General features: G+C 27.6%; 4 protein-coding genes across 11 annotated transcripts; 2 read left to right on the top strand and 2 right to left on the bottom strand.

Annotated features, from left to right (window-relative positions):
- Positions 1-326: 326 nt before the first annotated feature.
- LOC126833692 (uncharacterized) lies at positions 327-2,272 on the bottom strand. Its single transcript, XM_050565174.1, has one exon. The coding sequence runs from the start codon at positions 1,979-1,981 to the stop codon at positions 740-742; it is 1,242 nt and encodes a 413-aa protein (XP_050421131.1). The 5' UTR covers positions 1,982-2,272; the 3' UTR covers positions 327-739.
- A 97-nt stretch (positions 2,273-2,369) lies between these two features.
- On the top strand, positions 2,370-10,622 carry LOC126833679 (exportin-7). Of its 4 annotated transcripts, XM_050565141.1 has the most exons (21): positions 2,378-2,503; positions 2,572-2,733; positions 3,448-3,694; positions 3,783-3,949; positions 4,515-4,742; positions 4,875-5,075; positions 5,150-5,269; positions 5,356-5,502; positions 6,225-6,591; positions 6,687-6,910; positions 6,971-7,062; positions 7,130-7,274; positions 7,341-7,488; positions 7,602-7,773; positions 8,495-8,685; positions 8,758-8,969; positions 9,592-9,730; positions 9,806-9,883; positions 10,020-10,204; positions 10,271-10,398; positions 10,462-10,622. In XM_050565141.1, exons 2-21 carry the CDS (start codon positions 2,710-2,712, stop codon positions 10,559-10,561), a joined length of 3,315 nt encoding a protein of 1,104 aa, XP_050421098.1. In that variant the 5' UTR covers positions 2,378-2,503; positions 2,572-2,709; the 3' UTR covers positions 10,562-10,622. The 4 variants fall into 4 exon arrangements, with proteins under 4 accessions (XP_050421099.1, XP_050421096.1, XP_050421098.1 ...); XM_050565142.1 differs by lacking the exon at positions 2,572-2,733 and having other exon boundaries at positions 2,370-2,503; XM_050565139.1 differs by having other exon boundaries at positions 2,377-2,503; positions 9,592-9,883.
- LOC126833691 (scaffold protein salvador) lies at positions 8,004-14,657 on the bottom strand. Of its 2 annotated transcripts, none has more exons than XM_050565172.1 (12): positions 14,278-14,657; positions 13,950-14,072; positions 13,495-13,574; positions 13,306-13,433; positions 13,134-13,248; positions 12,932-13,063; positions 12,548-12,644; positions 12,140-12,320; positions 11,845-12,008; positions 11,620-11,785; positions 11,257-11,413; positions 8,004-8,057 (listed from the first exon to the last, which is right to left on the bottom strand). In XM_050565172.1, exons 2-12 carry the CDS (start codon positions 14,038-14,040, stop codon positions 8,019-8,021), a joined length of 1,350 nt encoding a protein of 449 aa, XP_050421129.1. In that variant the 5' UTR covers positions 14,041-14,072; positions 14,278-14,657; the 3' UTR covers positions 8,004-8,018. The 2 variants fall into 2 exon arrangements, with proteins under 2 accessions (XP_050421129.1, XP_050421130.1); XM_050565173.1 differs by having other exon boundaries at positions 8,042-8,060; positions 14,278-14,654.
- Positions 14,658-14,676: 19 nt separating this feature from the next.
- On the top strand, positions 14,677-26,614 carry LOC126833690 (spermine oxidase-like). Of its 4 annotated transcripts, none has more exons than XM_050565167.1 (9): positions 14,677-14,816; positions 20,770-20,928; positions 21,974-22,271; positions 22,813-23,017; positions 24,130-24,360; positions 24,437-24,565; positions 25,509-25,714; positions 25,828-25,951; positions 26,318-26,614. In XM_050565167.1, exons 2-9 carry the CDS (start codon positions 20,772-20,774, stop codon positions 26,453-26,455), a joined length of 1,488 nt encoding a protein of 495 aa, XP_050421124.1. In that variant the 5' UTR covers positions 14,677-14,816; positions 20,770-20,771; the 3' UTR covers positions 26,456-26,614. The 4 variants fall into 4 exon arrangements, with proteins under 4 accessions (XP_050421124.1, XP_050421127.1, XP_050421125.1 ...); XM_050565170.1 differs by having other exon boundaries at positions 14,678-14,816; positions 22,007-22,271; XM_050565168.1 differs by lacking the exon at positions 14,677-14,816 and adding an exon at positions 14,884-15,027.
- Positions 26,615-26,816: the final 202 nt, after the last annotated feature.

The raw sequence follows: 26,816 nt of genomic DNA on the forward strand, positions 1-26,816 counted from the left end.
AGGGGAGAGGGTCTAAACTCTACGGATTTTCATAACTGTTGTGTGAAATGTAACTATGTCAGTCCTACTTTATTTAAATTTGACCAAAAATTAGTAGGGTTGAATTAAACAGACTACCAGGATTAGCTTGTTATCATAATTTAATTATCAAAATGTGCATCAGATATTGGATGCAGAACGATGAACCACCTTCATGAAGTATGTATTTAACTACAACAATAACAAATCAAAACTTAACTGTTAAGATTTAAGGAGTAATATTTGTACACAATATATATATATACACTATATATGTTATACTAAACTCAATTTTCCGAAAAAAATGTACTAATGACATCGGTGGTCTTAACTAACATCAAATAAGAAAATAGTATATCTACAGAATTCCACGTTCTTAAAATGCTAATTACAATGTTGAGAATGTATTAGACATAAAATATCAAATAAACTTGTATCCATTACAAAAACTAAAAACATATATTTAAATGAAGATATTATCATCAAACACAATACTAAAGTTTAAACACACATACTTAAATTACTTTATGCATTTAATTTATATAAATTGTAACACAAAAAACATTGATAATAATAATTTAAATTATCATTCAGAATTAAACAGCATGAACTTAAATTTACAAAAAAAATATAATATTAAAAAGACAAATGTAACAAAAAAAAAATAGTAGTGTTAGTTTTTTATTAGCATTTACAAACTTATTGAGCAATATCACAGTTCTTACAATGGGTCCCAAAGTCCAGGTGGAGTATTAGCTATATGTTGATGTTTTACTGATCGATGTCTTGAAAACTGATTCATTGCATTTTTTGCGTCTGTTGGATTATCATTAATTGCTTCATAAAATTTACGACATTCTTCACAGTCCCAACCATTTAACAACTTTCGTTCATTGTGTTTTCTAACTGGACTCTCTTTAAACTTGTAATTTGGCATACCTTTATTTTTGTTATTAAAACCTGGTATAATATCAAAACTATCTAGCATATTACATTTTGGTGATTTCTGTTGACGAGAAGTAGAAACTATATCTTCATCAAACTTATTAATTGATATATTAAGTGGACTATATATAATTTCTTCACATAAATCATTTTGCTTATCTTGGTTATCATGGTTATTGGATTCCATAGGTTGTTCAAAGACATCAACGATAATTGGAGAAAAATTTTGTTTTGCAGGTGTACTATGAATTGGTTTGTGTATCTTGTTAAAGTGACTTACAGAGCAATCATTAGGGTCAAACATTGTTTCATCCAAAGCATTATTTTTATTGTGAATATCTACAATGGGTGTTTTAGTTACATTTTGCTTCTTTTCCAAAATTTCACAAGACATTTTACTTAGTATGTTTTGGTTATTTTTTTTAGGAACATGACTATTATCATTAATATTTGGAATTGAGCTATCGATTATTGATGAATTGAATATGGTAATATCTAATTTAGCTTTAGATTTTACAGGTTGAACTGACAAAACGGTCTGTTTAGATTTTTTTAATAAATCAGAAGGATTTCCATTACGTTTAACATCTAGTCTCCAAGATGTTTTAGATGTGCTTGCAAAAGTTGTATTATCATTATTTTTTTTTGGAGATGTTTCATTGTCTTCTTTGAGTGTTAATTTCAAAGGCGAGTAAAATGGATTTAATTTTCGTTTTTTTTTATTTTCTTCATTTCTTTTTGTGAGTGTTGAAATCCAATGAACTAGTATATTTACTACAGAATCGTTTTCATTTACAGTAAAATTTAATAGTTTTGCTAATGTTCTTATGTTTTCCTCAATTTTTAGATGTTCTAATTTTAACTCTGAACAAACACTTTGTAAATTACTGTTTTCTGTTTTTAAAATTGACAGTTCTGTGTACTTTAGTTCATTATCCTCGGTTATATTTTTAATAAAGCTACATGCATTCTGACAAGCCGTAGTTAACGAAATTACTAAAGTTTCATGATCGCTCATTATTACGGTATATTAAATAAATTGAAAACAATTTGATTAAATAAAATACATATTGTGTACAATACTTTTTGATGACAAAGTCAATTGTATAATGCACTTGGTTTCAATCTGTCGAAGACGATTAAGGACTATCACTGGTATACCTTTAACTTGTAAAAACAATTTTTATGTATGTACGACTAACATATTATTATTTAATATAAATGAAGAATTACAAAATATGCGTCCATTAACATCAACATATTTTAATGTACAAAACAATCGACAATCTTAATCAAAAACTTAAAACAATTTAAATATTAACTGTTAACACCAGGTATTTTTTATCAATTTTTACAGAACGTCCAACTGAAAAAAATGTAGATTTGTTATTCAATCATTTTTAACCCCTTTAATTGATTCTTCAATTAAATTTTTATTATTAAGTACGTAAAAAATGTAGCAAGAGGAATCATTTGCAGAAATTTAAATAAATACGTACATACAATTCAAGTAAACTTCTCATGTATAGTTGGTGAACGTGTAAGTAGATAGACGAACGTTGTTTGTAGTTGATCACGAAATTACTGTTTGTTTTTTTTTCGCATTAGGATTTATTTTGCTCTCTTGATGAAATTTGAAGAGAATCTCATTAAAATTTTCAAGTTTTGTTACATATTAAAAAGTTGTTCACACTTATCAAAAGGATTGATTAACTTGAAATTTTGTTAAGCGTTTAATGGCTTTTGATGGAGATGGCGGACGATTTACAAGTAATTTCATTTTTGCGTGGTTAAACTTTTTTCTGGCACTATTAGTAATATAGATTACTTCTTGTTGTCTTACTTGTAATACTCGGTGCCGGTAGCTAAACTTTCAAGCCATCAAATTTATAAATTTTTCAATCCCGAAAGTTATAACCTCTAAAAATAAATAATAAATACAGTCGTTTATATTGTCTTTTTGCAGGCAGTACAACATACTTAATAATATTACTACTAAACTATTTTATCTATTACTTTAAATATAATATAAAACATAATTACTTTTAGTATAATAAAATTTTTTTGTTTAATTGTCAAATAAGGATAAATTCAATATTTTGTGATACCATGAGTCTATTTATTATAATTTTGAACCAAAAAACAAAAAAGATATCCTACTAATTAAAAAATAATACACCAAATATTTTAGACAGCTTACTAAGATTTTCATGGGAATTCATGAGGCCAAATTTTATTTGATAATGGTATGTTTTAAATACCTATTCTTTATAGGTTGCTTCAAAGAAAAATTGAATTGTGATTGTAAACAAATATTTGTTCTAATTGAAGAAATTATTAAAATAGAGCTGTTAAAATATTTTTGTTCTTAAAAAATACACAGGGATCTTTACAGTTAAATATAAGGAAAAGTTAAAATTTATTTGAACTTTGTTAAGTATGTATTTTATAATATATTATTCATTTACTGTTTTATATTTATAGAGTATTCCGCGATTAGAAATGTTATGCAAACAAATGTACGAGTCAAGGGATCCGAATTTGTGTGTAGAAGCCGAAAAAGCATTGGTATCATTTCAAAATAGTAATACTCCTGACACATTATCTAAATGTCAAATGCTTTTGGAGCGAGCTGATTCTCATTACTCCCAATTATTGGCTACTACAACCATAACTAAACTTCTATCCCGTACCCCTTTGACATTAAACCTTGATCAAAGAATTCAAATAAGTAATACATTTTAACAACATATAATTTACAGTAGTATTTTGGTTAAATCACTTATATTTAAGTAAATAATGATCAATGTATCCTTTAGGAAATTACATTTTGAATTATTTGGCGACTCGTCCTAAATTACCATCATTTGTTGTACAAGCGTTAGTACTACTGTTTGCTAAAATTACAAAGCAAGGATGGTTTGACGGAGAAAAGGATTCATATGCATTTAGAAATGTCGTATCAGATATTTCAGTATTTTTGCAGGTAATTTATTTTTTGTTTATGCATTAAAATAATTTTTTTTTAAATATCTAGTCAAAAATGTATTCAATAATATTATACAGTATTAATACAATATAATATATAACTACAATGTATAGTGATTTTAAATTGTATTTTATGTTGTCTCATAAAGTTGACTTAATCAAATTCTTTGAGTTAACAAATACATGAAATTTATTAAAAATAATTTAATTTAAGTTATAAAAAAATGCTTCAAGTTGGAATTTTTATAAACAATAATGTATTCATTTTTTATACTTTTAGTAGCACCATTTTGCTTCATTACATATTAATTTTACAACAATAGTTATTATTAAACAGTAATTTTTTTTTTTGCTGTATTTATTAACGAGTAGCATCCTTATTTATCAGAATTTGTATGCAATTACAACACTAGTAGGTAAAAAAATGAGAAAATCCATCCTCCCCTAAATATATATTTTATATACATATTTTAGTAATTATTCTTATTAAATAAAACATAAATAGGTATATATATTCGTAGTTTTTGTGTTTTTATTTAAAATTAAAAAAAAAAACTGTTTAGGGAATGAATGTAGAACATTGTATGATTGGAGTCCAACTGTTATCTCAATTGACAAATGAAATGAATACAGTTACTGATGTTGAGTCTCACAGAGCTGTGTTGAAACATCGTAAAGTAGCATCATCTTTTAGAGATACACAATTATTTGAAATTTTTCGTATGTCTTGTCAAATGCTAAGAAGTGCCAATGACAACAGAAAAAACTTAAATTTTACAGATGAAACACAGGTTTTATTTTTACATAAATAATAATTAATGAACATTTTAATTAATTGCACTTAATACTTTTTGTTTGAGTATAAATTTTTGATATTTATTCACGATAATTATTACAAATTTGTATTGATTTTATTTTTCTAGCATGGCTTTATGTCTCGGTGTCTGCAGTTAGCACAAAACTGTTTGACTTATGATTTTATTGGAACAACTTGTGATGAATCATCTGATGATATTTGTACTGTACAAATACCTACTGGCTGGCGACCAGCATTTCTCGAGCAATCTACTCTAACATTGTTTTTCGATCTCTACCATTCTCTGCCTCATAGTCTTTCAAGCCTAGTAAGAATATATGTTTTTTGTATTATTTAAATTTATTGTGTATCAATAATATTAATTTTTTTTTGAAAATATAGGCTTTATCTTGTTTAGTACAACTAGCTTCTGTTCGACGTTCCTTATTTAGTACAACTGAAAGAGCTAAATTTTTATCACATTTAGTAAATGGTGTCAAAGATATTCTACTTAATCCTCAGGTTAATTATCAAATTGAATTATTTTATAATATCATACCATAAATAAAAACATTTTATTTACATATACATTATATGTCTGTCATTAGGGTTTAGCCGATTCAAATAACTATCATGAATTTTGCCGTTTACTAGCAAGATTAAAATCAAATTATCAGCTTGGTGAACTTGTTATGGTTGACAGTTATCAAGAAACCGTAGGCCTTATTGCAAAATTTACTGTAGAAAGTTTACAGGTATGTTCAAAAATCAAAATACATTAAGAAAATTATGTATGATGATGTAGTCAACTTGTGTGGCACACTCAGAATGATGTAGAGCTTTGGTTAGGAAGTGATACTGAGCTGAATGCTCTTTGGGCTGTTTTTTATAGGCTGACCACCATCACCAGTAACTTCTTCACGACATTAGGGGTATGCTGTATGATAGAGAAAAAGACATATGATTGTAAAATTAATATTTTATCTGTTTCTCATTGAAGCTTAAGATAGATATCTCTATCTAAATGTTTTTATTGAAATTATTACCTATTATTGTAAAATCACTTAACACTTTTAACACTTATGACATGTGTTAGACTTTATTTCAACAAGCCACTGCCACGTTTATGTGTCCTAATTATATACACTTCTTTATAGTGGTATTTGGTCGTAGTGAAAAATGAAACAGCGTTGAAAGTATTAATAGGAAAAAAACTGTTGTTTAGTGGGGCCAAGATTTCTAAGTCAATTTTTGTTTTTAATTTAAAACAAAATTTATTTAAGCTATATTTTGTTACATTTTATTGAAAAAAAAAAAACAAAGTTGATCGTTTGGCTAATCCAGTCAAGATCATCATATAAAAATATTCTCCATTGTGTATTTTTTCTTTTCTTTAAAGCTATATTACTTATATTATAGTAAACTGAATTATAACTTATATGTTATAAATTAATACAGAATGTAATTTTTTTGCCAGGTGTATCAGTGTGCTCCAAACAGTTTCCACTATTTACTAAGTTTTTGGCAACGTATGGTTGCTTCTGTTCCATATGTAAAAGCTGCAGAACCTCATTTATTGGAAACTTACACTCCAGAAGTTACCAAGGCCTACATATCTTCAAGGATTGAGAGTGTAACACCTATTGTAAGAGATGGACTTGATGATCCATTAGACGATTTTACAAACGTTCAGCAGCAGCTTGAACAGCTGTCTGTGATTGGAAGGTGTCATTATCAAAAGACATGTTCATTGATTGCTCAGTTATTTGATCAGTCAGCTACTAGCTATCAAGAAATAATTGCATCACCTTCTGCTTCTATATATGACCTGAAAATTCAAGAAGGTATATTATTGTTTTAATATTTGTATACATTTTTTTTTTAAATTACTAATTAATTATAATTAAACTTCATTACTAATCATCACTGGGTCCACTAGGTCGGTTGACATGGCTTGTGTATTTAATTGGAGCTGCAATTGGTGGGCGAGTTACTTTTAATAGCAACGACGATGGTGATGCCATGGACGGGGAAATGGCTTGTAAAGTTTTACAATTAATGACATTCAGTGATTCAAGACTTCCCCAGGGAGGCTATGAGAAATTGGAGCACTCGTTTTTATTTTTCTTTGAACAGTTTCGTAAAATATACATAGGCGATCAAGTAAATATAAAGTAAACAATATTTTAATAATGTGTTATAAATGTATGTGTATTGTTTTAGGTCCCAAAAAATTCAAAAGTTTACCGACGATTACATGATGTTTTGGGTATTAGTGAAGAGCACATGGTTCTCAGTATTTTTATGAGGAAAATGTAAAAAATAATGGTTAAAACTACTAGGATGATTTACTTTTGTTTTTTCATTTTTTTTTGTTTACAGAATAACCAATTTGAAATTTTGGTGCTCCAGTAATACAGTAATTCAAAAAACATTAGCTTTGTTAAATGATCTATCGGTAGGCTTTTCCAGTGTTAGGAAACTAGTAAAACTAGATGAAATTCAGTTCCTATTAAACAATCATACGGTAATATTCAATATTTTTACTTATTTATATTTTTTAATGAAAACTAATTAAATACCATTATCACAGAGTGAACATTTTCCTTTATTGGGCAATACATTCAGTGTCAAAGACATGAGACATAGATCATCATTTTATACTTCATTGGGTCGACTCTTAATGATTGACTTATTGGAAGATGAAGATAAATTTGATAATTTCATGATTCCTCTAACAGGTTTGTAATTTATTAAAAAAATTATATAGATAACAATTTATTTCGGAAAATTATTTACTATTAATTAAATTGCTTAGATAATTTTTTACTAATCTTCATTTTGTTGGTTTCAGCATCAGTTGAGTCAATAGGAGCACTACTAGCAACTGTAAATGGTGTGAATGAGAATTCAGTGTATTCGAACATTGAAGCAAAAAAAGCTCTGATTGGCCTAATTAGAGATCTCAGGGGCTTAGCTTTCTCATTCAATACCAAGACATCGTTTATGCTTTTATTTGAATGGCTGTATCCTTTTATTAACTAATTAGTAATATGATAATATTTAAGGAAATTTTTTTCTTAAAAAAATTATAATATAATTTTATGTTATTATAAAATAATGATATATGTGACATACTTTTTGATTCTTCAAAAGAGGAACCTCTGGTTTACTGAAAAAATTGTTGTTCTAATTTCTGGATGGGAGTAAGATGATATTATGTATTATTGTTAAACAATTTGGCTTTATGTCCGAGTATGTGCGTGACCGTCTATTTGGTTGGCTGTGCAATTCCTGTGTCCGTCTGTTGCTACTATACAGATTAAAATATATAACTACTTGATGTGAATTGATTAAAATTTGGTGTTAATTTAATCACCACTAAAGGTTAGGAGTATTTTATTTTTCTCACAGTTTATAAAATCTTTTAAAGGTTTGAAATTTTCATTCTTGTGTCTAAGAAATGTTTATATTTTACATCTTCTCTATCCATTATAACTGAATAGTACCTCATAATTATAATTTATATTGTTATAATCTTACTTTAAAATTTATTTTATAAGAAAATTAGGATCTTTTTTTTAATTACATATCATAAATAATATGTGTAAAAGTAGAGGCAGAGTAAAGTTGTAATGATAACCTACTTAATATATTTTTTTTTTGTTTAGCAATATTATTTTAATTTTGAAACTTGAAAACAAAAAAATATCTATAAACATTTATCCTTAATATTTTTAAAAATAGTTATCCATCGTACACCCCAATTTTGTTGCGTGCAATGGAGTTGTGGTATGCAGATCCTGAAATAACAACACCTTTGCTTAAGCTTTACGCAGAACTTGCTTTAAACCGCTCGCAAAGACTTCAGGTAGATGTTTCTTCTCCCAATGGAATTTTACTTTTCCGTGAAGCTAGTAAAATTGTTTGTACTTATGGTTTGTATTTTCATGTAATAAAATTTAGATTCACAGTTTTACAGAAATAGTTAAATTTTTATAATTTTACAGGGAATAATATATTAAATCTGGACGTTCAACAAGATATGCTGTATAAAAAAAAATTAAAGGGAATATCAATATGTTTCTCTATGCTAAAAGCGGCATTATGTGGTAATTATGTCAATTTTGGCGTATTTAAACTGTATGGAGACGACACATTAGAAAATGCACTCAACATATTTGTTAAATTATTGTTGTCTATTCCTCTAACTGATCTTATGGTGAGTCGTTAACTGTATCAATAATTTATTTTTAAATGAAGTAAAATGCAATTTTTAAGAAGTATAAATTAAACACTATATAATGTGGATGAGTAGATTAGGTGGCAGTGTGTTAGCGCTTACTGTCACTGGTCAAACGTTTGTTCAGATCAGTGGGAAACATTTAGTGAAAAGGAGCTGTTAGGAAACCTACTAAAAGAGGAAACCACTTTAGAAGCCCTGAAATCACTGGGCTTCCAAGCCCCTGGGCTTCTAAAGTGGTTTCCAATAAATTACATTTATAAAAAATAAGGGCGCGGTGTAGTAAGATAATAGATAATAGTTTTTTAAATTTGATCACTAATTAAATTCTTTGCTGCTCTCATATTCGACGTATATGCATTGCCCATTATCATTAGTCATGAACTGTGATAGAAACCAGCTGTAATCTTAGCCGAATTCAAAGTTAGTGCTGTTCAAATAGACTAAATTTTGTATTTATAGTTTAAGGTTTTTAATCAGATTTTTGTTATATGATCAAATTAACAATTATAATTAAAATGTACAGAGTTTTGAGGATACATAGGATACGCAACGAAATATCGTTTTATTTTTATTATTAACTCACATTATTTAATTCCAGCATTACCCTAAACTATCCCAAACATATTATGGTCTACTTGAGTGTTTAGCTCAAGATCATATGGAGTTTTTATCGACGTTAGAACCTCAAGTATTCTTATACATATTGTCTTCTATATCAGAAGGCCTCAATGCATTAGGTGAGTATATTAAGTACATTTTAACCTTGAATCGTTTGAACTGTTTTACTAATTCTTGTGTGTTGGGTTTTCTAGATATGTCTATTTGTACAGGTTGCTGTACTACTCTTGATCACATTGTTACATATGTATTTAAACAATTGTTACTGGAAGGTAAATATGCAACTAAACATTGTTGGTAAACACTACACCATAAAAGTATATTTCTTTAAAAACTATAAGAATATTTAGCTGACTTGTAAAAATTAGAGCTTACGCAAAATTGTTATTAACAAATGCACTCTTTCAGGTAAAAAAGTTCAAAGAAGAAGAATGCAACAAGTGAATGAAGTATTTTTACGTACTTTAGAAACACATTTAGGTGTATTTAGGCAGATATTACAAACTGTTCTTAATATAATCATATTTGAAGAATGTAGAAACCAGTGGTCTATGTCCAGACCACTTTTAGGGCTTATACTCCTAAATGAAGAGGTACTTACTCTAATTTAGTAAATTAATATTTCTTGATAATTGAATAACAACATATTATATTTATAGTATTTTAATCAACTAAGGGATGTTATATTACAAAGTCAGCCAGTTGATAAACAACCCGCTATGGCACAATGGTTTGAAATGCTAATGGAAGGAGTTGAAAGAAACTTGGCTAGTAGAAATCGTGAAAGGTAAATCATTTTTTTTAAAAACAAATCAAGTATATTCCTAAGTATATGATTATTTGTTTTAAGGTTTACTCAAAATTTATCATCGTTCAAAAAAGAATTAACTGAAAAAGGTACAACAATATCAATGAATCCTGTTAATAATGAAGTAATGATAACAACTTAGTATAATAATTAATATGCTTACAAATAAATAATTTGAAGTAAATTAAATGTATTGTTTTAAATACCAGTGTTAATTGATTTATAAGTAATGCCTATTGATTTTTTAATTTTATTTATTATGTTTACTCTTAATGTTTTTTCAATCCTTGTAAATAACAAAAAAGTTATATGGAATCAATTAAATTTATAAATTAGGGCCTACCTCCTAGTCATAGGCTATTACTGAAAATGATATTGGTCGTATTTCAATTTTGTTGCATGATTATTACAAATTTTTAATATATATTTGCAGTTTTTAACAATGTAAATAAACTGAATTATTTTTTAATAAACAATTTTTTTTTGGAGATCTACCAATTCAGATTTTAATAGCTACTGAAAAAATACACCAAAGGATTCTACTACCAAACCAACTATTTTGGTGTAAATGCTGGTTTTGTATCTTCATGTTTTGTGTGCGAAAAGATTGTTGAAACAATTTTTGTTCCATCAGTATTTGAAAAATTACACATTTTTGTAAAACTTATATACTTTATTTATATTTTTAAAAAATGATAGTATAATGTAATTAAATTATCACAGTTTTATTATAGTAAAAACGCTATTATAAAATACTTAATAATGAATATTTGTTCAGTGTAAATATATGTATAATTTATAACTATAAAATAGATCAAACATAAATAACAATCAAACCTTAGTTTCTGCATGCTGTGAAAGAGCAACTTCACGAAGGTTGTCATTGGTGATGTCAACAATTCGTGGCCCGGGCCCATATCTGTTGTTGTATTCATTAGCATCTATACATCGAGCTTGCATATGTCTTCTATCAATTTCAAACAGCAATGCTGATCTAAAAAATGTAATTTGTACATTTTAATTATAAATTGCTTAAATTTTAAATATGTAGTATATAAATAGATTACAACCAATTCTAATTATGTCATGAGAAGTAGTTAAAAATTTATCCCCAAATATGACTTTGTGGGTGTTATTGTATTAAAAAAAAAAAATATATACTTTCCGAGCTCCGCATTGAAGCTATAAACAAAAACTCACCTATAAACTTCATATCTCATAACTATTTCTTCTAATTCTTGTTTATATAATCGTGTCAACATAGCATTAAAACAATCGAGCTCTGGCAACCGGAACATCTCCCATCTTAACTTATGATCTAATGTCTGAGCTGCTTGAGAATATACACTTAACCAAACAGGAATTTCTATAAATAAATAAAATTATTAGTAAATCATAGAATAATAAATAAGCCTTAGTCATTACCCTGATTCAAATAAGGATTAGCAGGTACTAGCATGCTGTGAGGGTGAAAGTTGGTTGGCCTCGGAGGAGGTGGGGGTGGAAGTGGTAATGGAATCCTAATTTCAGGTTGATATATGTAATGTGGCGCACATGGGTGTTCATACTGAGCTTGACGAGTAATATGGCTAAACAAATTAATTTACAATTTTCATGTGATGTAAAAAAAATGTATTAAAAAAAAAAAATTCCTAATATACATCATGATATTAATAAAAAGGTATTAACTAATTACTAATATTATTTTATATTAACATACTTAACAAAATATACACCATAATCACTGCTTTCAATGCGTTCCCATCCAGTCGGAAGACCTTCTTTTTCCAGTGGATGTGACCAATGTGTAGTTTTGGTATTATGATCTATATAATACTTCCGACCTCTCAGTGTCAAGTCAATTGACCAACCAGGAGGTAAAGGTAGTTCTTCTCCTCCATCTAAATTATTCCACACAAATTACAATACATATGGAATAAATAGTAAATAAAGATAAAGAGTTTAAAAAAAACTAAACACTTATTTAAAACAATGTATCAACAAATTGGCTATTATGATAATATTGATAATTTTATTTAGCAATTTCAAGTATTTGATACAATGTCATTTGGACGATAAAAATATGAAATTTTACTAATAAAATTAATGTGAGTCAAGTTATATTTACCCGAAGGTGGTGGTAATGGAACCGAATGACCAACATTATGTAAAACTGGACTGGAATGATGAGTACTAATTAGTTGATTTTTATGCTGCAATTGAATCTTAAAAATAATAATAATAATTTTATGAATAATGTTCTTTTGTGATAAAATAAACAATCGATATATAGTATATATATATATGTATATTTTTTTCTTTAAAGTTTGTTAAGAAGAAGTTTTTTTTAACATTTTAATTATTAATTAATGCAAATCAGTTGTACTTAAACAGAAATTGATCATTTCAAAGTTGTCGAAGTACAGACGTATAAATATAGTTAAGCATAGATAAATATAAATTTAATTCTAATTATTTTGATTCTCTTCAATACATTATTATTAATACATACATTGGGAAGATATCTAGATAAAGCTGGTGTATAAACCGCGCTATCTCCAAATCTGTGCATAATTACTGACGAGTCTGCTAATTCAGAATGAGAATGATAAGGCAAGCAATTAGTATTTGAATGAGCTCCCAACTAAAAATCAGCATGGCAAACTTATTGACAAAAAACAGAATTAGATAATATTGTTATAATTAAAGCTTACTTGATGATTTATGTGACAGTTACCAGAAATATATCGATCAGGATAGTTTCTAGTATTAATAGATTGATCGGCAGTTATTCCTGGAGTACTACCCCAAAGGTTCGCATTAGCAAACCTAAAAAAAAAAAACCATAATAATAATAGTATGGTTTGTATTGAAAATTATTTTTACTTTTGAGCCAAATCAGGAACTGAACTGCTAGGAGTATATTTGCCTTCGTGACCTATTAGCATAGATGGTGATGGTGTATTTTTTATATTGCCAAACTTTTGGGCTGAACCCCCAGGTTGGTGTGTCGTCTAGAATGATTATTATAAAAATAAAAATCGCCTAAAAACACAAAAATTATATTTATCTTACATTTATACTTTGTGTTTCAGGCAAATTAACTCGATTGCTGTTTGTTTTTCTAAATGGTTCTGTAGTCCATACATTAATAACTAAAACATAGAGAAAAATCAGTTTTCAATAATTATATTCATTTCTCATTTAGGTAGCAAGATAATTTTTTTTTTTTTTTTATAAATTTATTTGAGTGTACTAATTGAGAATACGAATACAATTTATAAAACATAATAATAACTTCATATCATTTTGATGAGATGTAATTTTTAAATGTATAGTACTAACTTTTGAAATTCGACTTTGAAAAATAACAGAAGATGTTAATATAGTTAATATAACTATTATTATTTATAAACAAGAAAAAACATATTAAAAAAATATAAATATATCTTATTTACACTTACATTCTAAAATATAATTTTAAGACAATCATGTAATAGATTCCAATTAAAAATTGGATTTATACTAACTTGGAATTTCAGGAGGTTTATCTTTTTTGACATACTTCCCCACTACTCCTTCTTTTATCGTTCTTGTTTCCTTGTTTTTTCTCGATAACATAATTGAAATGTTCAGTTTAAACTTTTGTTAACCTAATAAAAAAAAAAAAAGGCACAATATAAATATAATATTTGAGTAATTAGCAGAATTAAGTATCCATTTTAAATACAAACATATTATATACTATTTCTTCTATTACTCAAATTCTAAACTCATCATTAATTATCCAATTTTTCTGATTATACTCTTAGTTTAGAAATCAAACAAGTCTAAAACTGATTAATTATAATTACTTACAGATAAATAACAGCAAGGAGGTATTTGATGTTTAATAAAAATTAAATAAACAATAAAATTAGCTACTTAAATAATGGTATATTAATTATTTTAAAACTAACAAGTTAAAACCTTTAAGTCAGTAAATTAATTTCATCATAAATAGTCAAATCACAAGTGACACTAGAGTCAGGCGCCTGTAGTCTGTACAGCTGTTATCATATTATTTTATCACCAGCAATCAACTATAAAAAAAAATAGAAACAATACATAAATTATTGTTTTTTTCATAGTAGTTATTCGAAGTATATAGATTGTTATCAGTATTCAGTTGTCAACAACAAATAACAATCGAGTTGACTTTCAACTGTCAGCTGCTGGGGCTTGTGCACAATGCAGTGTGTTTAGGTAACGCAAGAAATATGCTTTTGAATTATCGATAGCATTATAATACCAATTAATATAATTAAAGGTTGGTTGTTTTAGTTTTTGGACTGCCACATGTACAATTATTAATTTTTTAGCAACAATAATAATTTCTAAAATTAATAACTAATAAGGTAGGTTTTATTATTTATCAGAAAGTAATATACATTTATAACAATATACTTTTTTGAATTCTATGCTTTTTATTAAACTTACAAATTGAAAATGAATAAATATAACAAAAAGTTAAGATAGACGTAGGTTTTTTTTGTATAGTAGTTAATACCTACTGTATTTTGTATAATAACAAATGATAAGTAAAAGAATGTAAATTAGAATAAATTGGTAAGAATAGTTTCAACTTTTAACTATTTAATTTAGTAGAACAGAAATTGATTTATACTAGAATTTTGTATTATGATTTTTATAATTGTAAGCTTTTGTTTTGTGTTAAAGCTAGTGTCTAATTTGGGTTTAGTTTATTAGTTATTCATTAGTTTTCTAAATAAATTTACATGAAGAACGAACAGATTTTTTGCTTTGTTCCCGAGCATTTTTGGCAATAGAAAAGTGCTAATCTAAAAGTATTAATTAGGTAATAATAAAAAAATTTATATTTTATTATTCTATAACATCTTGTTAGCATATAGTGTAAATAATTTTATTATTATTTTAGAATTAAACATTTTTTTTTCATAACCCATTTTTTAAATATTTTTGTAAATACTACTGGGCTATGTTATCATTAGTTGTGAATTAATAAAAATAATAAAACTAGGTAATCAATTTACAGAATACAATAGATGCAGACCATATTATAAATTATAATGCTAATAGCCATAATATAAGCAGTGATGTAACCAGAGGCTAAATTGCCCAGGAGCAAGACATTTTTTTGCGCCCTATATTACATGTTAACGAGTATAGTAAACCGTACAAAAGCGCCCTAAAATTGAATGCGCCCAGTTGCATAAAATATCAACTTGGAAAATTAACCCATAAGGCCATAATATTGAAAAAATCCTTCAATGTAGGAAGTCATTGTTTTTGTGCCTAGGTAAAAACTATGCGTCCAATACTATAACATAAACTTAATGTCTACGAGACACCAAAAAGTTCTTGCTGTCAGTGACCTCCACATTTTCTTTCCCAAAAGTCTTAGCTATAATACTGACAAAAGGCAATAATATCATATTATTTTCAACAAAACTAAGTATCTACAAGAAAATTTTATGAAGACTGGCATGAAAACTTGAAAAATGTGTTCCTAATTTGTATGAAATATCAGTTTATAGATAAATTTCACATAATTGTGTATCTGATATTTTTTATTTTTATTTAAATTGTTTGCATGCAAATACATTTAAAAAATCGAAATAATAAAGTGGATTTGAAGGAGGCTTGGAAAAAAACTACTTTTCTTGAAGAGGACGTTATAAACCCAATTATCTTTTAGCGTTAAAACATACCAACGCAGAATGCATTTTACTTGCTCTGTAATGGTTTTAGAGCATAAAATCTTTACAAGGGAAACGAATATCAAGATTTTAAAGGCAATTTAACATTAAAAATTATATTTTTTACTTGTTTAAAATAGCTATAATTTTTAACGTTATTATTTTCAAAATTTAATATGAAATCGTCTTCGAAATATTATTATCTTTTGATTTCATAATAGGTGTTTTTGCTCTAAAATCACTATGGACCATGTGAAACGCATACTACGTAGCTAAGGTTAGACTAATATTATTGTTTTTAAATCAAAGATGCAGATTGCTGTGGTAGCCTGAAAAATAAATTAACTACTAAAAAAGAGTCCTAATTACACATCAAAGTTTAACCTTTAAATTAAGGTTTTGCAAAAAATTGCCTTACCTAACTCCTTAATAAATAGGGCATATAACGTCCTCTTAATAAATAATCTACTCACCCACCTGGTTGGATTCTTATTTTTTGACACTTAAAAAATTAATTTAGTAGTGCACTTTTTTCCTAATAGCCCCCCTACCCTTCTGTAAAAAACAAATGGAAGTAAACAGTAATAGTGTAGGTGGAACTGAGTCACTAACAATAATTCCTTGACAAAGCTATTACGATTAAATATATTTTTTTTAATTGTGGGTTTTTCTTGAATTCTGCTTAGTGTTATAAATTACACTAAATAAAACGATATCTCTTGTAAAATATTTATGAAGCATAAAACAAAATATTTTAATTTTCTTTTCTTTTCGCGGACAAAAAACATCCATTTTAATTCCTTGTTTCAAATAAATCCAAAAAGTTTAGGGGGCTAAGCCCCATCTCCCAATATCCGCCTAACAGTCAATACCACAATATAAAAGATAACGCACCAAGCGGGTATGAAGAAGATTTGAGGGGCTTTAGCTTGCCTTGGTTTTAATATTTGTAATACTAGGCATAAATTACTTTCTCATAAACATAATAACATTAACATTAACACAATATTAACATAGCAAAGAGAATTAATCTGTTTTGGTACCTAACATTTTTTTCTACTTTGACAACGTAGTTGACAACCTATTTTTGTACTAAAACATGAAACGGTAATTTTAAGTTTTCCGGAAAACAACCGTCTGAGCGTATTTTTACACAAGAACAAAGTTATAGACGAAGTGTAATCTACATAATATGAGGTATTCCGTGCCAAGTCGTTCGTACACCATTGACTTGATTTTTCTAAACAAAATTTTACCGGAAGTGTGCCAAAAAAATAGTCTTGTTTTTATCTCAAACCGTATACAAAATAAAGTTTTTAAAAATATTGCCAACATTTTCCCTCGATAATGTTTAACTTCCTGAAAATTGTATTGGGTAAAAAAATTAGTTATTACACACGTCGTAAAAACCCGACATAAATATTAAATAAAAATATCTAGTTAAAATATATTTTAATTTGTAACCTAATAGAAAAAATAATACATATATTTTTATAGTTTACGAAGTATCATTTATATCTGCTTAACTATTTGGTATATATTTTTTATCGGAGAAGGGTTTTTTATGGATACTTATTTGTAAAGAAAAGCTAATCAGAAAGCAAAATCCTAAATGCAAAAAAACAAATGATGTACGATTACTTTTGGTGAATTTCTATATTATTATAATATAATGATATACCGAATATCCCATATTCATATAGGTGATAGTCGATAATCTTATTACTTACTAAACCCCTATAGTATAAGATATTGAATTCAACATTTTTATAAGCTTCTATCTTCGTTGAAAAACATTTTTTGTTAAATCGCCTGTCTACATGTATAATATAGTCTCTTCATCTTTAATTTGATTAATGTCCTATTAATACTTTAAGTCACAGTTTACAACGTATTCTCTCGAACTATTGTGTTTGTGGTTAATTGATCCAGATTTTAAAAGTTCTAGGAGCATGAATTTAGATTGAAAAAATTAGTTTTATAGTTTGTCAATCGAAGTTCCGTAGAATCCTAGGAGTACAAGTGCTTTAGAACTACTGTTTTCCAAAAATGTTCTTGAAACTCGAGTTAAATGAATGCCAGATTAAAACTTCATAATAGGTATATAACTTCTAGATCTGCCTAGGACATACTCGTATTACATGCAATACCTATACAAGTTTTTGGACGTGTCCCACACATTAAACAATATTAAAATAAACACTCAGATAAAATGTATATAGCCTAATTGAAATGTTATAACTTATTGTAAAAAATATATTATTGTATGTATTATGGTTATTCGTTACGTAAATAAATAAAATTACTATAATTATACAATATATTGTTTGCTCCTCGTGGTACAGTATATCTGTTGTATATATTTTGTCAGTTGTGACCTAGCAGTTAACATATTTACATTTTTAATGTCTTCGTCTATGATCTAAGTAACGATAAACAAAAATAGATGACCTTTGCTCTTCTTTCAATGTAAAATTATCTTATACTGATGAAATATTATTGTAATCGACTAATAAAATACCGATCACCGAAAAATAATTCTAAATAATATAGACCTTCTTATCCAATTTTATATAGATTTTGCACGACTACAGTATTTATAGTCGTGCGATAAATGTAACTGATTGGAGCAAATTATAATACAATTTTTCTGTTTTATTTAGTTGAGTAGCACATTAGCATCTTGTAGGTAACCAAAAGTGTTCAATTAAAATAAAAAATTGTCGATTATTCAGTATTCTATGTAAAACAACGTATTTATATATGTCTCACTAGTTTACAGTTAGCGTATAGATTATCATTAATGAATATATTGCAATATAAAACGGTAATTATATTTTAAAGACATGTTTTTTAAAATTTATTTGTATTTTATTTAAGGGTTCACGGCGCGGCGGTTAAGCCAATTCGGTAATTATTCGCGGTTGAATTACGTCGAGAATTCGATTATTTCCGAAATATTAACATTTCGATAACCTACGTATCTCTAAATTTATTTGAACACTACAGTACAACTTAATAAATCAGTTACAAATATATAAAAAACACAATTGTAAAATAGTACAATTGTCAATTATTTTCGCCTTATAATTTTATCCTCGAAGACTTCAATGCGATTGAACTAAAGCAATACAGTTCCGCATACACTTTTCTGCGTGTACACTCACAATTTCTGTTTTTAAGTATTCGCGCCCAGAAGATAATTTAGTTGTGTATGACATGACGTGATCATCATGGTTACCTACATTAAAACTAATTTTATAATTGTTGATACATTTTATATTTTGTATTTTCAATTTAATAAAAAAGAAAACGCAAATATTTGTTGTTCATTTATTATTTTTATTAAAGTAGTAGGTATAAAAGAATTAATAAACGAGAAATAATGTTTTGAAATTTCTAAGTACCTACTCTTATTAAGTACTATATTACGAGCGTGATTTAATTATTTCGAGAAGAGATTTTTAATGCTTTATTAAATGGTAACAAAGTTACTACTGATTTATAATAATTACTGATAAATAATAATATACAAACGCAGTATACTTAATTTCTTATTTTAGATGTAAAATAAATTACGTGCTTTAAAATCATTTGGTTGAAATTAAGTGCCCTAATCTGATTAATTAGTCTTACATACACGTACACTTAAATCTTAATACATAATCTTTTAATGTATTTATATTTTTGTTTGTAATTTTGGATGTATTTAGGATTTTTACGCCCAAAGCATTTCATGATGAAAACTTCAATCTTACTATTTATATCTTATACTGAGAAATTTTGGATTTTAGGCCAACGATAGTTAGGGCACCAGGCATCTGTAAAAAAATGTACCATGTAATATTTTCGCGAAGTCTAACCGTCAAAATGTTTAACTTTAATACCCTAAAATACTTTTACATTAATCAATACAAAAATTAAATTGAAAATTTCACTATAGGTATCTCACAAGCTTACAATTTGTCATTTGTTGACAATTACATGTAACCTCCAAGGCTACCAAATGTTTGTGGCCCTGGGCCCTGGCCAGACCTGAACCGGGAAAATATAGATATACATCATTATAAAGATTCTAAATGTATTTGATTTACATTTTGGTATAGAAAAGTAGAGTAATATTTCCTTGTGAGCTTAAATTTTTATTTTTTATACTAAAACAGTAAAAAAAATAATTTTTGTGAAATCATTTCTCTATTTTAAACGTTATATTGACAACAGTACTTTTTTATGCATGTTATTATTTAATCAAGGTGCCTAAAATATTATTTATATATATAATTGTAAAATATTTATTTAATATATATATATATATATATATATATATATATTAAATAAATAATATATAAGATTAGATTAAGTGGTTTTACTCTACGAATTCTGCTTTGTATACCTTAAATTAGACCCTACATAAATGTCATGCAGTTAGTTATCATATGTCGTATTACATATATCTCTGCTTTGGGCGTGGCATTTAAAAGTAGGTATATTAATTGGTCGTCGCTGTTAACTATGTAATAATTCGAATTTACTGAGTTGCGTTATTCATTCGTTCTAAAGTTTTTCTATAAACGATTTTTATACTTTCTGATAAAATTGTGTCAACTAAATCTATACTTATTAATTTTAGGTATGGATCGAGTAGTCAGTAGTACAGTAGTTATTGTTGGAGCAGGTGCAGCAGGGATTGCAGCTGCTAGTAAACTTCTAAAAAATGGCATTAAAAACATCGTCATTTTGGAAGCCGAAAACCGATTAGGCGGTCGCCTTCACACAGTGCCTTTTGGTGGTAATTTATTTATTTTATAGGCCAACTAAGTTAATATCTAGTGGTCGTTAATTTTTGAGTCTAAAAGTAAATACTAGGTTGATTCAGTCACAGATTCAGGGTGTAGGGTGTGTAAACAGTTCTCTCCCAGGTTAGCGATTACTTGGGGGAAAAAAAGGTGTAGTCTACCGTTTTAGTTTTCATAACTTCTATAAGAAGAACAATTTTTACTAACCCAATTTAGATTAGTGTTTTCTGATATTTCAGCGTTTTTTATAATTAAATTATTGTTCGCTATTATGTACATGTTCTGTGAACAGTACAGGCTATGTTTGAGTCCACGGAACCGAAACGCTTAAGTAAATTTTTTTATGAGTACGAGTAAAATAAGTTGACATTGGAATATTTTAAATGTATCTACTAAAAAAACCGAGTAATAACACAAATTAATTGTGTATAGTTTAATAATATGTAATACATTGTTTTTTATTTAATTGATTAATATTTTTAAGCCAGTTAACTAAGAATAACTTGAGAATGGAAATTTGGTACAATTTAAAACTACAATGAATTATAATTGTAGAGGGAATGTATCAAGGTTGCCAACTACTTAAAAAAATTATTTCTCAAATCATCCCTACCGTCTAAATTCAAATGTTATCTCTATAATTTACAGTTGATTCAATGGTATTTCTCTTAAAATTATCCTTTCGCTGACAGTGCTGTCATATTTTTCCAATGTAAGTTTTTCAAGTGACCTATAACATTTTGTCCAGAAGCGGCTTTGAAAGGGTCTGCCTTGGAACAAGGTAGGGTTGTGAGGAAATGGTGATTAACTATTTTTATTTACCTTTTATTATTGAAGTATATTAATGTGATTGAAACATTATAATGACACGCTTAATGGTCAATTTTTGAGACATGCTATAAATAATGATAATGAATCATGATTTTCTATGGACACAAATCTATAGGCTTGAACGTCCTTGGGTTTTTTCCTTTTTGCGGTACTGTTGTTATGTTATTTGCTAGTTATTAAATTTAGAGCTATTGTTGTCGTGTCCAGTCAGTACACTGACTGGACTTATTTATATTTTAGATGGGCATATTGATATTGGAGCGCAGTGGATCCACGGAGAAGAAGGAAATATAGTTTTTCAAATGGCAGCAGCTAAAAATTTGGTATCGGATCGCAGGGAAACCATTAAACAGTTTCAGAATTCTATGTTCGTATCTTCTTCGAGTCATGTTATACCTCTTAATCTATCGAGGGAATATTTAAAGATAGCATACACAATACTTGATGATAGTCCCAAAGATGATTTAGAACGATTTATGTCGTTAGGAGAGCTCTTTCAAAAAAGGTTAGTATACTTCGGAATTTTAGACAATTAACATGACCGAACCATCGCAACCTATTCTCTCTCATTTTCCCACAATTAATGCAACTCCTAGACTCCCCCTTAATCCTTATGTATTCATTTCTTATTCTTTCCTCCCTAGACACTCCAAAAGGAACCTTAATTTTTTTTTTTTAATTATATTCCAAGTATTGGATTAATTTTGAACCCCGCCCCGTCGTGGTAATCCGGAAACTGTAACTTGCGACAACCTACCCTTGTGGCTTTCTGTTTACTGTTTATTCTAATAACGTATCTGAAAAAAATCGATTCCAGAATTATATTGGTTTTAAAGAAGTGTCGAGCTCAAGAATTTGTATTCAAAATAATGTCAATTTTGTGTTAATTGATACAGTTATTCTTTTTCTACTATCGCTTCTAATTATTATCGATTTCAGAATTATCTAATTCAACTTTCATGTAATTATTTAAATAATTCAATAATTAGGCAATCGCCAGAACAATATATGCCTATGTACAAATATTTTTTTCTTAATAAATACAGAATGGAAAATGTTCCAATAAACACCGAAGAATTGCCACTTAAGCAGCTAGTCAATTGGTGTCATCATTATCAAAATTCATATAATGGAAGTGATAGTTTGTATGAAGCTTCAGCCATTAATATAGATACTTACAAAAGTTGTGCTGGGTATCCAGCAATTAGTTGGAAATCAAAAGGATTCTCTACTATTATTGATCTTTTATTGGTAAAATATTGGTTTTTATTTCTTTATTATTTACGACGCATCGTCGTACCCATGTAAATCTTATTCAGCGGCGGCTATCCTAAAAATATTAGATATTGACAATATATATGGTGTTTTATCTATGTATTAGTTAAGCAATATCATATACCTAACTTTATTCCATCACTAATATTAAATGGGACAACCCCTTCTGATCACTACTTACTGTATCATGTTTTTTTAACAAAATACTATGGTAAGGTTCCACCACCTCTTATTTAAAGATACTACCCTTGTTATGGGATAGCCTCCACTGAATGTACTCGAACATCTATTTAACTTGTTTAATAAGCATTATTAAATAACTTTTTTATACATTATACAGTACAAATATTTGTTTTTCGCCTCTACCTATATAATACGTTTTTAGCTAGTTTCTTATGGTTTAAATGTTCGTAGTCTACAAATTTATCATTCTAAACTCATATCTAGTTAAAACACTATGTGCTTTATGGATACGTATTTCATATTTGTAAAATAATTTTTTAAATAAAAATTCACAATTTAAGTTTCGATTAGTGCTAACAAAACATTGGGTTTTCAATGGTGTGTTAATTTTTTTTTTTTTGTGGACACGATATAATTTGGAATTGCTACGCCAGACCAATTTCATTGACTCACATTTCCATTCTAATGAAATTTATATCATATCCGCCTTATCCGGAAAGTACGTCGAGGAGACAAAAGTTGAAAATCCATCTTTCCTAAAATACTTGAGACCTCCATCACATGTTTGCTTAATTTTTTGCTTTTAAAAAACAAACTTACCAAACAATAGCTTGAAATAAAAAATTCCTTAAAAAATATTCGCCTTAAGGGAAAATTAATCATATTATTATAATATATTATTTTACCATCGATGTAAGCTTATTACTTTACTTTCAGACTGAGGACTCTCGACATATTTTTCTGTTTAATAATATAATTTGTGGATGGGCACGCAAAGTATTGTAAAATATATACTACCCCTAGGTTTTAATAACTACTACCCCTCTTCACTCCCCCCCCCAAATAAATGTTCGACTACATTAAAATAAAAAATAAGATTTTTGTAATGTATCTTTTTGTTTCAGGATAAATACAACAATGAGTCAGAACACTTATGTATTAAGGATAAGGTTATATTTGGAAAAGAAGTAGTAAAAATATATTGGTCTGGTAATCGAGTAGATATTATTTGTGCTGACAATAGCCGTTATCAAGCTGACTTTGCTCTATTGACAGTTAGTCTTGGTGTGTTGAAAAATGTGTGTAACGAATTATTTGAACCTGAACTTCCACAATATAAATTGAAAGCAATAAAAGTAATATATTTTTAATTATAAAAATTAATTTATTTTCGATTTTGATTTTTGATATTATTATTAATGATTGATTAAGGATTTGGGAATTGGAACTGTAGATAAATTATTTTTAAAATTTCCGCATAAATGGTGGCCTGATGATATCCCTGGCTTTAGTTTTTTGTGGTCTGATGAAGACCGTGAACGTTTCATAAAAGAAAATAAGGTATGTATGTTTAATTATACAATTATTGTGATTTGTGAGTACAGAGTAATATTCCGCTATAGTTGTATTATTATTTGATTAATACATTGTGTCACTTATAACGTTAGGTAAGTAATAAAACTGGAAAAGAACATTTTCTCCCTGTCTGGACAAACTAACTTATCAATTAACTTTTAATCATAGCCGGAACTTTTTTTATTATTTCGTGTGTCTTTATCAATAGGGATTAAGCTTAAGGCGAATGTTATGTGACAAGTTTTGTACAAATTAAGACTAAAACGCTGTATACCGAACCGATCTGAAAATGTTGTTTTGTAGCTACTTTCTTCTCTATGGGAACTAAAAGACCGACTTTTTTTTTTAATTGTATTATAAGCGTTTGTACTTTTACTTTTTTGTAGTTTTTCTAATAAACCCAAATAATTTCTAGTAGCTAAATTGGTTTTTATTCCCCATAGAAAAAATAAAAAGCTTAACATAAAAAAAATTAAAATTCGTCATCCAATAGGATGGTCCCATAAAATTACTTTTACGAAAGTAATTTTTTTATCATACTTTTGCCATAACTCCGAGAAAACTGAGTTTTAAAACTAGGAAAAATTATTATTTATCCACTTTATAATAATTAGCCGAACCCAAACCCCCCCCCCCCCCCAAAAAAAAAATAATAATAATAATTTTTTTTTTATTGAAATATCAGCATAAACTATTTATTTCTATAATTAAAAATAATAATTAGTCGGCATATTTTAAATCGTTACTATAAAAATATAGTCGAATATTGCCTATCCTTAATAAATAGCCCTTTTCGTTCACTCACCTCGCAGAATGCTTATCACTATGTAATGTTATTTGTTTACCTATTTAAACTACTACTTAATAAACAATTGTATTAATTTAACTAATTTATTAATGATTATTTAAAAAAATATGTTCGATTTAGAGACGTGGGTGGGATTATTTATGCGATGTATTTGGTTTTTACACTTGTGATAACTGTCCGAATACGTTATTGGGTTGGATAGTTGGTCCAGCAGCCAGAAATATGGAACGTAAATCAATAGACGAAATAAAAATTGGATTAGTGTACTTGTTAAACAAGTTTTTGGCGGATAAGTTTACTATTCCTATTCCTGATTTAGTTACCAGGTACGCCTTTTATTATTTAACATTAAATATAATATAGTTTTATTATATCAATGTGTCTTACTATTTACTCGTATTTTTTTCAAAGTATCCTGTATTAAAATGTTTATTTTTAGATCACAGTGGGGAACAAATACTCATTTTTATGGCTCATATTCGTTCCATTCAATGAATACAGACAAAGAAGGCAAAGCTAATAGTCTACTTGCAGAACCATTGGTCAATTCGGACGGAAAAAATGTAAAATTGATATTTTAAATTAATTTTAATGTAAATTTCCTCGGGATTTTATACCAATTATTATTTATTGAGCTGAAGAGCTGGGCAATACATTGATCAAAATTACTTTAGCAACAAATTATTTACAATTTTGTAGGATATAGATTTTGGTGCAAACAAAAAAAAATTGCTTGACTAAGCATGACCCGAACATTGATTACGCAAATTGTGAACCCTCAATTTATTTTTTTAATTTTAATGTTGCTTTGATTGGCATGACTCGGTTTAAATGTAAAAACAAATATTAATCTAAAAGTGCTTACATTATTTGAACTATTTATTTGTTTCTAGCTCTTAAATTATGAAACGAAGATTTTGTCTGTTTAGATTCTATGTTTTGGCGGAGAAGCTACACACAATGATTATTTCTCAACAGTTCATGGAGCTATTGAAACAGGATGGCGAGAAGCAGATAGGATTTTGGAACAATTAAAAGATACTGAAAAAAAAAAATGTTTTTTATGATCAACTTTTATGTACAAAAATTACTTGTTACTGTTTTTCATATTTTTTATAGATGATACAATAATTATTGTACATAATGTGATTAATTTTGAATCAAAACATGGTTCATGAATGACACATTGTTATATTTAATAAAAAATATAAGTATATAACTTACAATCTTTGTTAAGTTTATCTTTGTAGATGGGAAGGGGCGTTAACAAAGTTTAAATATTTTCAAAAAATGTATGTATGATCCTAAGTTTAGTGGTATTTTCTGTACACTAAAATAATACAGATATTTAGGAAAATTACCAAAATGAAATACCAGTAAAGCAATTTTATGGAAATTTATCATACCATTTTCGATTATACATATTAA

This window comes from Adelges cooleyi, unplaced genomic scaffold, assembly GCF_023614345.1.
Source record: "Adelges cooleyi isolate 19-005CV unplaced genomic scaffold, UGA_ACOO_1.1 ACOO_flye_CR_arks_rails_tigmint_CR_PRNA_2, whole genome shotgun sequence".
NCBI classification, from domain to species: Eukaryota; Metazoa; Arthropoda; class Insecta; order Hemiptera; family Adelgidae; genus Adelges; species Adelges cooleyi.

Excerpts from the sequence above, each read along its gene's own strand:
- LOC126833692 (XM_050565174.1), bottom strand. The coding sequence starts at position 1,981 with ATGAGCGATCATGAAACTTTAGTAATTTCGTTAACTACGGCTTGTCAG.
- LOC126833679 (XM_050565139.1), top strand. The coding sequence starts at position 2,710 with ATGGAGATGGCGGACGATTTACAA. Across the intron at positions 8,970-9,591 it reads TTCCTCTAACTGATCTTATG|CATTACCCTAAACTATCCCA; the intron begins GTGAGTCGTTAA and ends ATTTAATTCCAG. Across the intron at positions 10,399-10,461 it reads GCTAGTAGAAATCGTGAAAG|GTTTACTCAAAATTTATCAT; the intron begins GTAAATCATTTT and ends ATTTGTTTTAAG.
- LOC126833691 (XM_050565172.1), bottom strand. The coding sequence starts at position 14,040 with ATGTTATCGAGAAAAAACAAGGAAACAAGAACGATAAAAGAAGGAGTA. Across the intron at positions 12,321-12,547 it reads TCCATTACCACCACCTTCGG|ATGGAGGAGAAGAACTACCT; the intron begins GTAAATATAACT and ends GGAATAATTTAG. Across the intron at positions 11,414-11,619 it reads ATGAGATATGAAGTTTATAG|ATCAGCATTGCTGTTTGAAA; the intron begins GTGAGTTTTTGT and ends TACATTTTTTAG.
- LOC126833690 (XM_050565167.1), top strand. The coding sequence starts at position 20,772 with ATGGATCGAGTAGTCAGTAGTACAGTAGTTATTGTTGGAGCAGGTGCA. Across the intron at positions 25,715-25,827 it reads ATTCCTGATTTAGTTACCAG|ATCACAGTGGGGAACAAATA; the intron begins GTACGCCTTTTA and ends GTTTATTTTTAG. Across the intron at positions 25,952-26,317 it reads TCAATTCGGACGGAAAAAAT|ATTCTATGTTTTGGCGGAGA; the intron begins GTAAAATTGATA and ends TTGTCTGTTTAG.